The 17976-nt window shown below is 43.9% G+C and overlaps 1 protein-coding gene across 1 annotated transcript in view; it reads left to right on the top strand.

Moving 5' to 3' along the window:
- Positions 1-17442, top strand: part of TCF25 (transcription factor 25) — a 77192-nt gene extending 59750 nt beyond the window's left edge. Inside the window, exons 16-18 of the mRNA XM_068261437.1 lie at positions 5097-5176; positions 13533-13605; positions 16870-17442. Of these exons, the coding sequence (XP_068117538.1) occupies positions 5097-5176; positions 13533-13605; positions 16870-17034 (318 nt within the window). The 3' untranslated portion in view covers positions 17035-17442. The remainder of the gene's footprint in view (positions 1-5096; positions 5177-13532; positions 13606-16869) is intronic.
- Positions 17443-17976: the final 534 nt, after the last annotated feature.

Raw genomic sequence — 17976 nt, 5'->3', positions numbered from 1 at the left:
GCAGCTGCTTTGGCTAATGCTACCAGGCGATCGATTTGGCTGAAAACCTGGGAAGGGGACATCACTTCAAAGCAGAGACTTTGTGCGATGCCCTTTGAAGGTGATTTGCTTTTTGGTAAAGATTTAGAAACTGTGTTAACTAGATCAGCAGAAAAAGGTAGAAGACTTCCTGACAAAAAGAAGAAAGTGGTTAATAAGAAATTTTTTCGTGCAAAAACAGGTTACTTCGCCAGAGGAAGAGGTAGAGGGGCTCAGTCTGGAGTTCGAGGCAGATGGGCTTTTTCCAGAGGAAGAGGTAGGGGTTCATCTACATTCAATAAGCCAGGGAACCCCAAGACTTCCGAAGATAAATGACTATCAGATACAGGTAGGGGGCAGACTGCAGTATTTTTTTCAGAGCTGGTGTCTGATCACCGGCAATCGTTTCATTTTGAAAATCATAGAAGAGGGTTATCGTCTGGAGTTTCAAAGTTTGCCCCCAGTCAGAAAATGTATTACAAATCTTCCAAAGGTTCGCAGCAAAGCAGATTTTTTGTGGAGGGCTGTTGCAAAACTAGTTTCTCAGAAGGTAGTTTGCAGGGTTCCTCTAGAACAGATGAACAGGGGTTTTTATTCCCATGTGTTTCTAGTTCAGAAGCCGTCAGGGGATCAGAGATTAATTCTGAATCTCAAAGAGTTAAACCCGTTTATAAAGGAAAAGAAATTTCGTATGGAAAATATTTATTCAGTGAGGAATGTGCTGATGAAGGGTATGTTTTTGGCATCGATAGATCTCAAGGATGCTTACCTGCACTTGCCAATAAATCCGGTGCATCAAAAGTTTTTGAGGTTTGCCATTCAGAAGGGAAGTGTGGTTGCCCACTACCAGTTCAGGGCGCTTCCCTTTGGTCTGACATCAGCCCCAAGAATTTTCACGAAGGTAATTGCGGAAATGATCCAATTTCTGCACTTACAGAACGTAAATGTGATACCTTATCTGGACGACTTCCTGATCCTCAACTTAAACGGAGATCAGTTGAAAAAGGACTGTTTACTATGTCTACAGACTATGCAATCTCTAGGCTGGCTAATAAACACAGAAAAATCGAATCTGACACCATCAAGAAGTATGAAGTTTCTAGGCTTCATGATAGACACGGACCGAGAAATTATTTCTCTAACTCAAGAGAAGAGCTCAAAGTTAATAATGTCGGTAGAAAGGGTCCAGGGGTCAGAAACTCTAACGATAAGGGAATTGATGTCGGTGCTGGGATTAATGACATCGGCAATACCAGCAGTAGAGTGGGCCCAGTCGCATTCAAGAATCTTACAGAGGAGCATTTTGAGGAACTGGGACAAGACACAGGATTCACTGGATCACAGGATATTGATAAGCAGAGAGGTGAAGATTTCACTAGATTGGTGGAGGAGTTCAGAGACTCTTTCCAAAGGAAGGAAATGGAGACAAAACGACCCAGTAAGGGTTACAACAGATGCCAGTGCCTGGGGTTGGGGTGCTCATTGTGCTCAACTACAGGCCCAGGGAAAATGGTCCACAGAGATCTCGAGGAGATCGTCAAATTTCAGAGAACTATTAGCAGTAAAGAATGCCTTGCTAAGTTTCCAGGACAGGATTTGTCAAAAAGAGGTGGTCATTTTTTCAGACAATAGGGTGGTTATATCGTACCTCAACAAGCAGGGAGGAACGAGGTCGGAAAGTTTGTTAAACCTGTCACTGGAGATCATGGAATGGTCAGAGAAGTATATAATTTCATTAACAGCAGTTCACATCAAAGGAGAATTGAATGTGTGGGCAGATACTCTGAGTCGTCAGTTAATACTGGAGAGCGAGTGGGAGTTAAATCCGCGTATTTTCAATATGCTGGTAAAGAAATGGGGTCAGCCAATCTTAGACCTATTTGCTACAGCTCAGAATACAAAGACCAGAGACTTTTGCTCTATACAGACAGGAACCCAGTCGAACCGAATGGATGCCTTCTCAGTCCACTGGGGGGAGGGACTGATGTATGCGTTTCCTCCTTTCAGATTAATCCAGAGAGTTCTTTGCAAAGTGGTAAAGGACAAAGCCCAGATGATATTAGTGGTACCTTTTTGGCCAAAAAGATGTTGGTTCCCACAGTTAGTGAACTTGGCTATGGAAGACCCATTCAAGATACCAGTGTCTCGGGACATTGTGATACAGGGGAAAGCTGTTCATCCAGATCCTCACTGGCTTCAACTTTCAGCCTGGATCCTGAAAGGGTCCTGTTAAGAGAGAAAGGGTGTTCAGAAAAGGTGATTGACACTCTTTTGAAAAGTAGAAAGCCTATCACCAGGAGAATATACTTTCGTGTTTGGAAGACTTTTTTAGCATGGAGAAAGGCTACAGGTAAAGGAGTTGGTGTACCTGATGTGTTGGATTTTTTACAAAGAGGCGTGGATCTTAAGTTGGCTCCAGGTACATTAAAGGTTCAGGTGGCGGCTTTATCAGTTTTCCTTGACAAGCAGCTTGCTAGGGATCCTCTTATCATGAGATTTTTGAGAGTAATCAAAATGGGAAGATGGGTGCCAGAGAAGATTATGCCAGCTTGGGATCTAACATTAGTTCTACAGACATTAATTAAGGATCCTTTTGAGCCGTTGGAAAGAATATCAATACATTTATTAACTTTAAAGGTGGTTTTTCTGGTGGCAATTACATCTGCAAGGAGAGTTGGAGATCTTCAGGCACTATCAGTGAAGGATCCATTAATGACTATTTTAGATGATAGGATAATTCTTAGACCAGATCCAGCATATCTTCCTAAAGTGAATTCATCTTATCATCGTTCCCAGGAAATTGTCCTACTTTCATTTTGTGATAATCCAAAAAATTCAAAGGAAAAGGAATTACACTGTCTTGATGTAAGAAGAGCGATTCTTAAGTACCTGACTACGGTGAAACAATTCAGAAGATCGAGTCATTTGTTTGTTTTATTTGCAGGTCCAAATAAAGGGTTACAGGCTTCAAAATCAACTATTTCACGTTGGATTAGAGAAGCAATTGCTATGGCATATAAAAACAATGGCAAAGCACTACCTGAAAGATTGACGGCTCATTCCACAAGATCATTATCTACGTCCTGGGCTGAAAGAGCAGGCGCATCCTTGGAACAAATCTGTAGAGCAGCAACTTGGGTGTCTCCAAATACCTTCATTAAGCACTACAGAGTGGACGTTTTATCAAATCAGGATCAAACGTTCGGTAGGAAAGTGCTGCAGGCAGTAGTCCCACCCTAGAGGTAAGCAGTTTCTCGCTTGTCTCTCATTTTGAGGCCATCCTGAGGGACGTTGGAAAGAAAAACCTTGTTACTCTTACCGTTAACGGTATTTCTTCCAGTCCCTCAGGATGGCCTGGGTTTCCCGCCCTATAGGGAAAGCGTAAGTATGAAAGTGTACGTTACTAGTTGGCTTTATATGAATATGCATATTTTGGGCTTTAGTAAAGTTTTTAGAATTGGTTATTTAGAGGGTGTTTCTCTATACATTAAACTGAAGATAGGGGGAAGAGGTGGAGCTATTTATTGTCATTTTTTAATTGGCTTGTGTTTCCTTAGGGGGAGGGGCACGGAATCTCTCATTTTGAGGCCATCCTGAGGGACTGGAAGAAATACCGTTAACGGTAAGAGTAACAAGGTTTTTCCACAATATTCTAATGGTCTGAGATTTAAATTTTTGGGGTTATCATTAACTGTGTAGGCCATAATCATCAAAACTATCACAAATAGAGGCTTGAAATATCTGGCTTTGCATGTAATGACTCTATTTCATTTATTAATTTCACCTTTTAAGTTGAATTACTGACATAAATAGACTTTTGCACAATATTCAAATTTTTCGAGTCTCACATGTATATTGGTGTTTAACCCCGCCCTCCCAGGAATGTCAAGCCTAGGCTAATTAGCTATGCAGTCTTCTTCTCCCAGTGCACTTTGGGCAGGGCTAGTTCTAGACTTGCTGCCTGAGGCAAACTTGTGAGGATTACCCCCCCCCCCCCCCCCCTAGTTTGAAATGACTTCAGAATGTGAATCGGGGAGAGAAAAGATTTTACATTGGGCACACACTGACTAAATAATTTATTTATGAATAAAGGTTGTAAAAAAAAACAATTTCTACTATTTTCACTACCATTCCTCTTTAAAGATGAACTTCAGCCTAAACAAACATACTGTCATTAAGTTACATTAGTTATGTTAATTAAAATAGATAGGTAATATATTCTTTTACCCACGCTGTTTTAAAAGAACAGGCAAATGTTTGTGACTTCATGGGGGCAACCATCTTTTTCATGGGAGCAGCCATCTTTTTGGTTGAAAGGAGGTGACAGGGAGCATGAGACACAGTTCCAACTGTCCTGTGTCCTGATCACCCCTCCCAGCTGCGCACGCTAGGATTCAAATCTCAAATTCAACATTTTAAAAAGTAAGTTTGCGCCAAAACAGCAGAACGTGAACAACAACATCCGAAATCCCATCACGCTTTGCACAGCATCAGGGGAAAAATGCCCGGGCAGTTTTCTTCTGTGCAGCTAAAAATGAGGCTTGGGTAAGGAATACAAAGTTCTGATGCTGTGAAACTGTTAAAGAAACAACAAGCCTTTTCAGTGGTGCTGAGTAGATTTTTAGTCTGGAGGTTCACTTTAAGGTCTGAGAAAGCTTTATTGGTAAACATTGTGAAATGACTTGAATTAGAGAAGGGATGGGAGATTTTCTAGTAGCTCCTCTTTATGTATGTACTGTACTTGTTGATCAACAGATATCTTTTTTGTTTCTGCCCCTTTCCTGGGAGTTCCCTCTTTCGCTCCTTAGTACACTCTGCTCTTTCATCAGTTGCGCATCATAATATTCGAGTTATGTGGATGCAAAGTTCCCGTCACACTTTCACAAGCGAACCCTCCGTCACTGGAGATGAATGCTCTGCTGTATCATCTAGCCAGGTTTATTGGTCTCTGACACGGACCTGCATTGTGACACTGCATGCTTTCCTGAGAAAATTACTTGTACATGCTAGTCAGGTGATGGATAATGGCCAGTGTGACACTGTGTGTAACACTTTGTAATGCTTTTTCCTGTCTGCAGGAAGTGACATCACAACCTGTGCTTGGCTTTGATCCTCTTCCCCCTCTGGACTCCATCGTGACATACACAAGACCTGAGAGGTAACACATCTGTTTTTTTGCTCCTTCCTGGCTCTATCTGTAGATTGCCTCATGACCATATAGACCAGGGCTTTTCAACCACTAATTGTACCACTTTTATCGCCTGAAAATGTTCAAGTACCACCAGTGTGCCTGCGCAATAGATCGGACCCGATTGGGCTCGCGTGTTTCCACCAGAGCGTAGAGCCGTTACTGTGCATGCGCGCATGACAAGGAGCTCTTCAGGGGGTCCCAGCTCTGGATGCCCTTCTACTGAGGAGGAAGGAGGAAGCCTCTTTAGGAACCAGAGCTTCAATGTAGGTAGCCTCCCCCACCACCAGAGTGCTGGGCAGTGACTCAACACAAAGTTTGGCTCCCCCTTGCTCGCGACTCAGATCTGGAATAGTTCAGACCTCAGATCGGCGGTAACCCGGCTGTAGTGAAGCGACGGCCAGGCAAACGGTGCACAGTGACAGCGCTTATACGTCAAATACAGGAAGTAGCCCTTCCTGTGCTGATATGAAGTCTGAAGTATGCCACAGGGCAGCATATGGGGAGGGGAGTAGAAGTTTGGGAAGACAGGTCCAGGACAAGTCTCAGGTGGGCAATTAAGTGGCAGGCAAACCCAGCACGTACCACCTGGCCAACAGTAAAGTACCACTGGTGGTACGCATACCACAGGTTGAAAAGCCCTGATATAGGCGCTGTATACGTTTCACACTGTGCTATGAACTTTTATATCTTACTAGCTGGTGGCGTGTGATGCACTGCGCGGGGATACTTGGCACCATTTCTTTGGATGTCGCGTGAACCATCCAATCAGCAGAAACAGGATCTGAATCTATTTTATTATCCAAACACGACTTGGTCTGATTCTGCTGATTGGATGGTTCGTGCAACATCTAAATAGATGGGGCCATCTTGGATGTCTCACAAGCCATCCAATCAGCACCATGGCCAATCGCAGGAGGGCGTATGTATGGGCCAGACGGACACAGCGACACAGCAAATCAGGGCAGGAGGGGACATGTGCAGGACAGAAGAACAAACCGGCACACAGCAGCCAGCTTGGAGATTACTATTTATAGATTTCTCTTCCATAGCAACGTCCTAGTGATGTCAAGCCTAGGCTGATTAGCTATGCACCCTTCTTCTCCCAGTGCACTGTGGGACACCAGGTGTTTTTTCTATTGGACTCAGAACAGATTGCCAGCACTAAAGATGCCACCGCCTGTTAAAAAATGTCAGACTGGGAATCAGTCAGTAAATCATATATGAATGAATGCAGGAGGGCGCAAGTGTGGGCAGGACAGAGACAGCGCCGCAGCCAATCAGAGCAGGGCAGGACAGAAGAAATACAGGCACACAGCAGCCAGCTTGGAGATTATTATTATTATTATTATTAGATTTCTCTTCCATAGCAAAATTATTTGCAGTGCACATCAGTGAGTTTCTTCATTACTGTATGAAAACAGTACATTCCCTCCTTTGAACAGGCTGCTATGAGCAGAGATGATCAAATTAGTCCAGAGAAATTCCCCAGAAGAAGAATCCACCGTGAAACGCAATGATTTTGTCATTCTCTGATTGGCTAATAGTGAGGGGCAGAACAGTACTAATTCATGTCAGCCAGCAGATTGAAGTTGGGACTAGCAATTTAATGAACAATAAACGGTGCTGCACATTAAACAAGTATTTGAGAGGTCGAGACGATTTCCTGTCCGGTCATATATTTGACTGGGTTCCAGTTAAACCAAAATTGAAACCTTAAGGCCAATACACACGTCGGATTTTTGTGAACGACCCGTCGTTTGAACGTTCCGTCGTTCGCACGTCAAATCCAGCGTGTGTACAGACTATCGTTCGGGTGATAAGACTGGTTTTCAGAGATCCGCCGGGCGGATCGCTGAAAACCAGTCTTATCACCCGAACGATAGTCTGTACACACGCCGGATTTGACGTGCGAACGACGGAACGTTCAAACGACGAGTCGTTTGCAAAAATCCGACGTGTGTATTGGCCTTAAGAGTAATAGGAGGAGAAAGCCACGTAAGCCCAAAGGAGGAACCTGGACCTCTGGATCTGAGTCAGAGGGAGATAACAAAGGGAAACAGCCTAGATCTGTCCCTTTAGGGGGAAGAAAATAAGGAGAGGGCGTAGGAGGAAACGAGGACCACAACTCGAAAACAGTGTCTTGGAAGGGTCTGACAGTGATCGAGGACTAATAGAATCTAAAGACACTAGATAAATTACAAGTGATCAATCTATCAGGAGTTGCTTTACCGGAAGCCTGCGTGGAGGTGTTAGAAAAGGGCCTGAACTTTGTAGTCTCTGGGAGATTTGATTATACCTGTTTTGAGATTGATCTATACAGAAACATCAGGAACATGAACATTTTCAGGATGTTTGGTGGCAATCCTGTCACTGAAAAAGAAAACGGAATTGGTCATCTTGGTTTCCAACCAAATTGGACTTTTGGAGATTGTTTAGTCTTAAATGATTTACAATCCCTTATGGCAGAAACCAATAGGATGGAGTCAGAGAGTCAGGGATCAGTGTCACAGTATAGAGCTTGTAAATCTGTCACACCCTTTCCACCGTTAGCAGGATCTACTTTAGATATATTCCAAAAGCAAGTCCTTAAAGAAACAAAAGCGTTAGTGTACCCTGAGGACAAACGGAATCTTTCCCCTAGAGAATGGAGGGCAGTTAGGTGGTTAAAATCCCGGCCCAACTTAACAATAATAAAAGCTCAAAAGGGGGGGAACATTGTAGTGCTAGCCACCGAGAATTATGTGAAAGAAGCTGAGACAGCTTAATGATTCCTCTACTTATGTCGAGTTGAAGAATGATCCTACATTCACCTATCAGCAAAAATTGAGAGGGCTATTGAAGTTTGGGGTGCAAGGTGGTTTTCCTTAGTCCCAAATTGGGTGAAGATTTATATCAACCCTTCCCCAAAAAAACAGTCATCTATTTTTTGCCCAAAGTGCATACGTTTCTGGTGGATCCCCCCGGCCGGCCCATCGTCTTGGGAAGGGGTTCGATCACTGAGCCCCTTTCCAAGTACCTGGACCATGCCCTCCGACACGTGTATCCAGCAGATCGTCAGGAGTGCGGGAAATGTTCTATTTCTTATTGGTGTCATAAATTTGATTGAAATAGTGCTGTTGATTCACCTATCCGGCTAAATTGCAGGAAGCAGGCCCCTTTCAGACAGGCAGCTGAATTGCACGTTTGCCGAGCAGTTCAGCCTCCCGTCTGCTGCCCGCCAGTGCAATTCGGGTCAAATTAAATGCAGCCGAATTGCAGCGGTTGTAACACCACGTATGTTAAGCATTGACACGCGTGGTCTTAGTGGGTGGCAGAGTAACACAGCATGTCGAGTCTGACCGCGACTGCAGCAGTGCTCAGATCTCTCTCTGTGGGAAGCCACCTGTACAAATACCGGTACAAGGCACTAACAAGCGCCCAGCCAGTGCAGAAGAGCAGCTGACAGGCGTTGACTTCATGCCTTGTCAGCTGCCCGTGTGAAAGGGCCTTTATAGTGTTTGGGATCCCATGAGTGTTGGAGGAACGTGTGCGGATGTGAACACGAATACACAGCAGGCTGGGCAAAAGTACCGTATTAAATCAGTGCAGCATACTAGATTTTTATTGCTTTTAAAACACAGGATTTGTGATATTTATGATACGAAGCAAAGCATATTATGTGTGGAAAAATATGAGATGAGCCGAGACATTGTTCATTCATTTTGAGAGACCAATCAGAGACTTCTGGGACTTCCGATTCCATCACCTGATCGAGTTTATTACGTGCTTCTGTGGGTATTCTCCTCAAGGAGAACGCAAATCATCAGCTCTGTTTGTCACCTGATCGAGTTTATTACGTGCTTCTGTGGGTATTTTTCTCAAGAAGAACGCAGAGAGCAGTGCTAACCACTAAGCCACCATGGGAAGTTCTTGGAAGACCTGTTTCCATTAAACACAGTGAAGTCTTACAAAAGCAACAACTCTTTCTGTGTAAAAAAAGAAGATAACCAGCATAGCTATGGAAGCTATTCAAGCTTATTGACAATCCCAACAGTGATCACCATAGAAGGGTAAAGGCTCAGACTCAGTTCCCACTTGTTACAAAAACATACCTGTTAGGTAAGTTCTCGCAAGCTATTCTAAGCAGAGGAAGCCTAATGCAAAAATAGGTTCCACTATGAGACAAGCTGAGCGCAGAATCCAAACTTGCTGCATTTTTCGGAATGAACGAGGGCACCAGCACAAAGCCCATGAGAACAGCAAAAGCCTTTTTAAAACAGAAGGTATTTGCAATATTTCAGCTTAAAGTGAACATGTGTGGTTTCCCACAATGCCACTACTGAATATGCAAATGATCTCTTTATGCCCCTGAAGCCAGGCTTGCATCCAGAACCGCTGTTGTATAGATAGTAAGCCTATAGCTTTAAATTTTACTGAGCCACATCAGCCCCAAATGCAGACAGCCTGTTTCGGACAGTGTTTGTTCTCACTAGGCAGGTCGCTGCCTCCCCTTCGATCTCCGTGTTCAACAGCTACCATGCCAAGACTCGCGTGTCCTGTGGTTCCGCCGCTGCAGACTCCTCTGCTCAGCCCTTAAAGAAAACCTGAACTGAACATTAAAAGTCAAAATAAACATACATAAGTTATACTTACCTCCTGTTTAGTCTACTCCTCAATCTATTTTTCCTCTCCTGCATCCTGTTTGTCCACTGTGATCAATGGAATTCTCCGTCCTCCATTTTGAAAATGGCTATTACCCCATAACAGCTTCCTGGTCAGCACATTGTTAAACTGTAACATTGCCCACTTGAGCCATAGGCAAACATGGACACATCAGTTCTCCTCTCAGCTGTAACTGACAGCAACTGATATATTTCAGTTCTGACAAAATGTTGTCAGAACTGGAAGGGATCACTGTAAGAAGAAAATTGTGAGCTTCTGAGAGGAACTGATGGCAAGGTAACTATGTAATGTTCATTTGAAGTTACCTCATGTGTTTATTTTAAATAATTTTACTCAGTACAGGTTCTCTTTAAGCCGGTGAGCATATCGGTGCCGGGCACAAGCATAGGGATCCTTATTGGATTGCAAGCGACCAATGGAAATTCTCAGTAATAGGGAAGATTCTCATTGGTTCATGATGTATCATTAAACATTCTCCCTGTTGCTAGGGAGAATAGGTCCATTATGTTTCTATGGGGAGCCCCAAGCTCCTGCCAGCCTCCTGTCTGTGAGGTTCGGGGCCGAGCGGAGTCAGCAGCGGTGGAACCGGGAGACACAACAGCGTCGCAGATGCAAAACAGACAGCAGGGACGTGCAACAGCAGTTCGCATCCACAGAGCTTTTTGCACCTGCTGCACGTGGGAACCGAACCCTTAAGATCCAGATTACAAGGACTCAATACATTTTATCAGAATCCTCTGCTTGTGGATATCAGGTTAATCAAGCCAGTGATTGAGCTATATGTTGCTCCATATCCAGCAGATCATAAATGTAATAGGAACCTTAAATAAAAAGCAAAGTGCGTACTATTAAAAATGTTTTTTAATATTAAAAAAACCTCATACAGTACATGAAGTAGTTCTCACATCCTGGTTTGTGTTACAGGAACCTTATTGCACATAAAACACACCCCTGCTGCACAGGCTATGTCCACCCGCCCGATTGGTTTCGCAGGTTTGCTTCGTCAGGAGCAATTGTATTATCCTATTATGGAATCCTCATAACCATAACAGTCACACGAATGTGTAAAAATTGCAACATACGGATGTGTGGCCACCTCCTGTTTTTAGCATGTCACAGCTGGGCTGACCTAAATTTACTTCTCAGAAAGCTCTGCTCTCCTCCACCAATAGGAGTTCTCCTTCCTGCGTCTTGTATGTCGGGAGGCTGGGCACGGATACAGCAAGGCTCCCACTGATCTTGTAGCAGAACAGGAGCAGACAGTACATTATTCTTGGGGTGGGTTTCGATTAGGGATGGTCAATGAGATGCAAATAATTAGGAGTTGATGCATGCTTATGCTAATTTTGTATGTAAATTTATGCAACTTGAAAATGGACAAGCTGCATACATTTGCTTTTCAGTTTTGGATAAAGTCTACCGCTTGCCAAAAGTTTGGGGCCTCTGACCCATATGCAAAATTAACTTTTTCTCCTAGGACCTAGCCAATATTTCCACATGCCTTTTAAGCCACCAGCAAGCAAGAAAATACCCGGCACAATTTTGACAGTTCTTTTGGTGCTTTTACAGTTGCAGAGTGCTGAAAAGTTATTTTAAGCAGAAGATAAAAATTATCTCCTAGGAGAAACCTTAGTAGAAAAAAGGTGTATCAAATTGGACCCTTTGGTGTCATTTTCCATGGCTGAGCTGCATTGAAACAGTTAGCTATATTATAATTTACTGCAATGTAGGTCATTACAAGTAAACTTGTTTTTATGTACACAGTGGATAGAGCGCTCCTCCCTGGGCAGACCCACCCCAAATGAGACAATCCCATTGAATAGACCTGGATCGCTTCAGATATGGGGGGTATAAGCAACCTAATGAGGATATGAGATACAGGTTTCGGAAAGCGCTCTCTGACAGAGTCTATATAGTCCAAGCGTTACAAATAGTTCTTATCTTCACTTTAATACATATAATCCTCTCACCAGATGTTGTTGCTGATTATATTACAGATCAGCAATGACAGCATTAGTTGATGTCTCAATCTCCACCAGAATCCACGTTCTCCAAGATGTGAATTACCTCAAAGAAATGTATATGGAACAAACATAGCGTAATACAGTCACATGTAGTGTGGCAATCACCGTGCACTAACACACTGTGTATGCTTCCACCCCACGCTTATGAGCAAATTGTACGCTCACCATATATTTATGCTGACCGCATAGACCAGCTAATGCTCTTGTAATTGGTTAGTCTCTCCTATAGAAGTGTAAGCGCTGCCCTCACTCCACTGCGATGTATCCAAGTTGCTATGAACTCAAATCAATAGAACAAACATAGCGTGATCCAGTACACGATATACAAATCCACTCCTTCACCTCAGTGCAAACAGCAGACCACCAGTGCTCCTAAACATGCATATAGTAACAAGTTGCGCTCACCGCATAGAATGGCTGACCTCAAGATGACCAGCAATAGCGTTTATGTGTAATCTTCTATGGACGCTGCCATATGCAAAATCTGGTTTCCTCCTTAAACTCAAACAAACGTTTGCCTAGTGTAATACTGTTTTATTTGCATAAAAAAGTTTAAAAATTGCACTCACAAGGATAAAAATGATATGCGCATATCTCAATCAAAGTCCCAGGCTCACAGCCGCTGCAGCTTGTAGATGCGTCTAACCCGTCTGCCGGAAGCCACGCCCTACCGGTTTAGTCATGTATGACTCATCAGGAGCTTGTGAGTCATACATGACGAAACCGGTAGGGCGTGGCTTTCGGCAGACGGGTTAGACGCATCTACAAGCTGCAGCGGCGGTGAGCCTGGGACTTTGATTGAGATATGCACATATGATTTTTATCCTTGTGAGTGCAATTTTTAAACTTTTTTTATGCAAATAAAACAGTATTACACTTTGCAAATGTTTGTTTGAGTTTAAGGAGGAAACCAGATTTTGCATATGGCAGCGTCCATAGAAGATTACACATAAATGCTATTGCTGGTCATCTGGAGGTCAGCCATTCTATGCGGTGAGCGCAACTTGTTACTATATGCATGTTTAGGAGCACTGGTGGTCTGCTGTTTGCACTGAGGTGAAGGAGTAGATTTGTATATCGTGTACTGGATCACGCTATGTTTGTTCTATTGATTTGAGTTCATAGCAACTTGGATACATCGCAGTGGAGTGAGGGCAGCGCTTACACTTCTATAGGAGAGACTAACCAATTACAAGCGCATTAGCTGGTCTATGCGGACAGCATAAATATATGGTGAGCGTATAATTTGCTCATAAGCGTGGGGTGGAAGCATACACAGTGTGTTAGTGCACGGTGATTACCACACTACATGTGACTGTTTTACGCTATGTTTGTTCCATATACATTTCTTTGAGATAATTCACATCTTGGAGAACGTGGATTCTGGTGGAGATTGAGACATCAACTAATGCTGTCATTGCTGATCTATAATATAATCAGCAACAACATCTGGTGAGAGGATTATATGTATTGAAGTGAAGATAAGAACTATTTGTAACGCTTGGACTATATAGACTCTATCAAAGAGCGCTTTCAGAAACCTGTATCTCACAAGTAAACTTGTTTATTCCTGACAAGGAAGAATATTCCCCATATTTCTCAGTTTCTGTTTTTCATGTTTCTCCCCCTCTCTGCAGGACAAACCGGCCGTCTAATGAAGGAACCCTGTCTCTCTTCTTTAGATCTCTCTTGCCAAACTTTAACTTGCAGGTAGGTGGATGTACAGCTGTTATCATTGTCCAGCCACAGAGAACATCGGTGGGATATTGGAGGCCACTAGACCCCACACTTCTGAGATGAATGGTGGCTGGGCTGAAACATGTCGGGATGCATGAGTGCTGTCACCCCACCTCAGCTAGTGACAGTAGGAGTGTACAGGATATTATTATTTTTTTATTTACAGTAGCAATAAAAAATATGTGAACCCATTGGAATTATTTGGATTTCTGCACAAATTGGTCATAAAATGTGATCTGATCTTCATCTAAGTCACAACAATAGACAATCACAGTCTGCTTAAACTAATACCACACAAATAATTAAATGTTTCCATGTTTTTATTGAACACACCATGTAAACATTCACAGTGCAGGTGGAAATAGTATGTTACCCTCTAGACTAAATGACATCTCCAAGAGCTAATTGGAGTGAGGTGTTAGCCAGCTGGAGTCCAATCAATGAGATAAGATTGGAGGTTTTGGTTACAGCTGCGCTGTCCTATAAAGAAAAATGCACACCAGCGTTGGGTTTGCTTTTCCAAAGAAGCATTGCCTGATGTGAATGATGCCTCGCACACAAGAGCTAACAGAAGACCTACTATTAAGAATTGTTGACTTGCATAGAGCTGGAAAGGGTTATAAAAGTATCTCCAAAAGCCTTGCTGTTCATCAGTCCACGGTACGACAAATTGTCTATAAGCTTCTACTCTAACTAGGATTGGCCGTCCTGTAAAGATGACTGCAAGAGCACAGCGCTGAAGGTTCAGTGAGGTGAAGAAGAATCCTAGAGTGTCAACTAAATACTTACAAATGTCTCTGGCATATGCTAACATCCTTGTTAGCGAATCTATAATACGTAAAACACTAAACAAGAATGGAGTTCATGGGAGGACAGCCAATGCTGTCCAAAAAAAACAAAAAACATTGCTGCATGTTTAAAGTTTGCAAAAGAGCATCTGGATGTTCCACAGCAGTACTGGAAAAATATTCTGTGGACAGTGAAACTAAAGTTGAGTTGTATGGAAGAAACACACAACACTATTTGTGGAGAAAAAGAGGCACAGCACACCAACATCAAAACCTCATGCCAACTGTGAAGTATGGTGGTGGGGGCATCATGGTTTGGGTCTACTTTGCTGTGTCAGGGCCTGGATGAATTGTTATCATCGAAGGAAAAATGAATTCCCAAGTTTATCAAGACATTTTGCTGGATAAATGGAAAAAGGAAAAATGAATTCCCAAGTTTATCAAGACATTTTGCTGGATAACTTGAGGCCATCTGTCCACCAGCTGAAGCTCAGCAGAAGATGGGTGTTGCAACAGGACAACAATCCAAAGCATAGAACTAAATCAACAACAGAATGGCTTAAAGAGACTCTGAAGTCTCCTAAAATCCCACTTTTTATTCAACATTTAACTTCCCCGCGGCAGAAAGCTGTTTAGAAAACCCCCAAATCCCCCGGGCTAAGTGCGGGGATCACTTCACAGTAGAGGCAGAGCTTAGGGCTGTAGCTCTGCTTCTACTCGCATCAATCACCGCTGATCAACGCCTCTCTCTGCCCCTATCTCTTTCTTCACTGAAAGGGGCGGGGGAGAGGCGGCGATCAGCGGTAATTTATGCTAATGGAGGCAGAGCTACAGCGCTAAGCTCTGCCTCCCCAGGCAGCAAAATCCACGAACAAGAAAGTCGTGGATTTTGCCCCGGTATTTAGGGGCTTTCTAAACAGCTTTCTGCTGTGGGGATGCAGCGTTTTAGCTTGGCTTATAGTGCTGAAGTTAAATGTTGAATAAAAAGTGGGATTTTAAGAGGCTTTAGTGTTTCTTTAAACAGAAGAAAATACACCTTCTGGAGTGGCCCAGCCATTGTCCTGACCTCAACCTGATTGAGATGCTGTGGCATGACCTCAAGAAAGTGATTTACACCAGACATCCCAAGAATATTGCTGAACTGACAGTTCTGTACAGAGGAATGGTCAAAAATTACTCCTGACCGTTGTGCACGTCTGATCTGCAACTGCAGGAACAGTTTGGTTGAAGTTATTGCTGCCAAAGGAGGTTCAACCAGTTATTAAATCCAAGGGTTAACATACCTTTTCCACCTGCACTGTGAATGTTTACATGGTATGTTCAATAAAAACATGGAAGCATTTAATTATTTGTATGGTATCAGTTTAAGCAGACTGTGATTGTCTATTGTTGTGACTTAGATGAAGATCAGATCACATTTTATGACCAGTTTGTGCAGAAATCCATATAATACCAAAGGGTTCACATACTTTTTATTGTTATTGTATATAGCGTCAACATCTTACGTTGCGCACATTGTACACAGCAAAGGATGGGGAGCATAGATACATGAGATGTTAAAAACTCTGTACGATCAGGACATCCAGCAATACAATTGCATACATAGTTGATGTGGGAGTGAGATATCACCAATACTGGTACATATTCATGATAAATTACAGCAGCATAAGGAATGATAGGAGGAGGTCCCTGCCACTGTGAGCTTACAGTCTAGAGGAATAGGGGATCTAATTGTTTACTGAAGTCTGTAATACGGTGCTGTCCGATACCGAGGACGGTCTTGGGGTGCTTTCTGTTACTGGCTGTGGAGGATTCGTCTGTGTAAGTTGTGCGGGGGATGCGTCTGTGTGAGATGGGTGCGTGGGATGTGTCTGTGTGAGATGGGTGCGTGAGATGTGTCTGTGTGAGATGGTTGCGGGGGATGCGTCTGTGTGAAATGGGTGCGGGGGATGCGTCTGTGTGAAATGGGTGCGGGATGGGTCTGTGTGAGATACAAGCGGCGGATGCGTCTGTGAGATGGGTGTGGGATGCGTCTGTGTGAGATTGGTGCGGCGGATGCATCTGTGTGAGATGGGTGCAGGGGATGCGTCTGTGTGAGATGGGTGCGGGATGCATCTGTGTGAGATGCAGGCGGCAGATGCGTCTGTGTGAGATGGGTGCGGGATGCATCTGTGTGAGATGCAGGCGGCAGATGCGTCTGTGTGAGATGGGTGCGGGATGCGTCTGTGTGAGATGCAGGCGGCAGATGCGTCTGTGTGAGATGGGTGCGGCGGATGCCTCTGTTTGAGATCGCTGCGAGGGTGCTGTCGGTTACTGGGTGCGGGGGTTGCGTCTGTGTGAGATGGGCGCTGGGGTGCGTCTGTGTAAGGATTTTGTAGGGAACATGTTGATGTGAGGAGTCTTAGAGAAGGAAATAGCCTGGTCTCATGACCTCTGTATTATCTCATAGGGTGAAGCTCTGGCAGACGGGGAGGGCGCCGGCGCCGCACAGGATTTGAATCGGGGAGTGAACCGTCTTATGGCCGCTATGCGAGACATGTTGGCAAACATCCAGTTCCAGGAGCCGCCGCGGGAGGACAATCCAGATGAGGAGGAGGACGCAGAATGGGACTGATTGTGTCTCCCCCTCTCTACTGAATTCCTAAAGTGAACCTGTCATGATTGACACATGGGCTGCCACTGCTGTCATCACTTATTCCCTGGCTGTCAGGCTCACCTGACCCAGAACAAGCATCCAGCTGGTGAAATGGGCACTACTGACCTGAATACTTGTACTTGCTAGTTGGGAAACATGCCAGCCCAGAAAGCAGCACTTTGTATAGAAGTCAGCTGTGAAAGCCTGTGTTCTTCTACCATGACAGGTCTTCTTTAAAGTGAAGCTCTGTTCCGTGTTTTGGGGTTCTCCGTGTTGCTCTGGGATGTCTGGGCACCTGCACTGCAGCAAGACGTCTGGTTTACATTGTGATGAGAGGTGACAGGTGCACTTCACTTTATGGTTAAAATAAAGAAACGGTAGCAGACACTGTGAGTGTCGGAGTGAAATAATTTACTGGCCTGCAATTACCCATGTGACTAGGCTGTCATTAAAGCAACCATTCCCTTGTGTGTGTGAAGTATACTAGTTCCAGGGCTCAAGTATACAGCACGAGACCAGATATCAGTGTTTCCATGTGGCCTAACTACACGTTTTTAGAGGTTTTCTTGAATGCCTTCCATTCTACACCTTGAGAAGTGTGACAGCATTTGCTGTGCCTACAGTAATGCTTTACCTGGACTGCAGGACACGTGAACGCAGGGCTGAGTGCTTTTTACCAGACTCGGAAGGTGGGTAAGAAGTTGGCAGCTGTGTATCTTGCCAAATTTAGCAAATTACACATTTGTACCTGCTTTCATACTGGAGAAACTATGAAAGTTTCTGCTTGAATTTGTCACAAAGGTGTTCTGTTGGATTGAGGTCGGGGCTCTATACAGGCCAATCAAGTTCCTTCACACCAAACTTTCTCATCCATGTCTTCATGGGTCTTGCTTTGTGCATTGGTGCGTAGTCCTGCTGGAA

This window comes from Hyperolius riggenbachi, chromosome 11, assembly GCF_040937935.1.
Source record: "Hyperolius riggenbachi isolate aHypRig1 chromosome 11, aHypRig1.pri, whole genome shotgun sequence".
In the NCBI taxonomy this organism is placed as follows: domain Eukaryota; kingdom Metazoa; phylum Chordata; class Amphibia; order Anura; family Hyperoliidae; genus Hyperolius; species Hyperolius riggenbachi.
The sequence above is the reverse complement of the archived record's forward strand: the minus strand, read 5'-3'. Positions and strand labels throughout refer to the sequence as shown.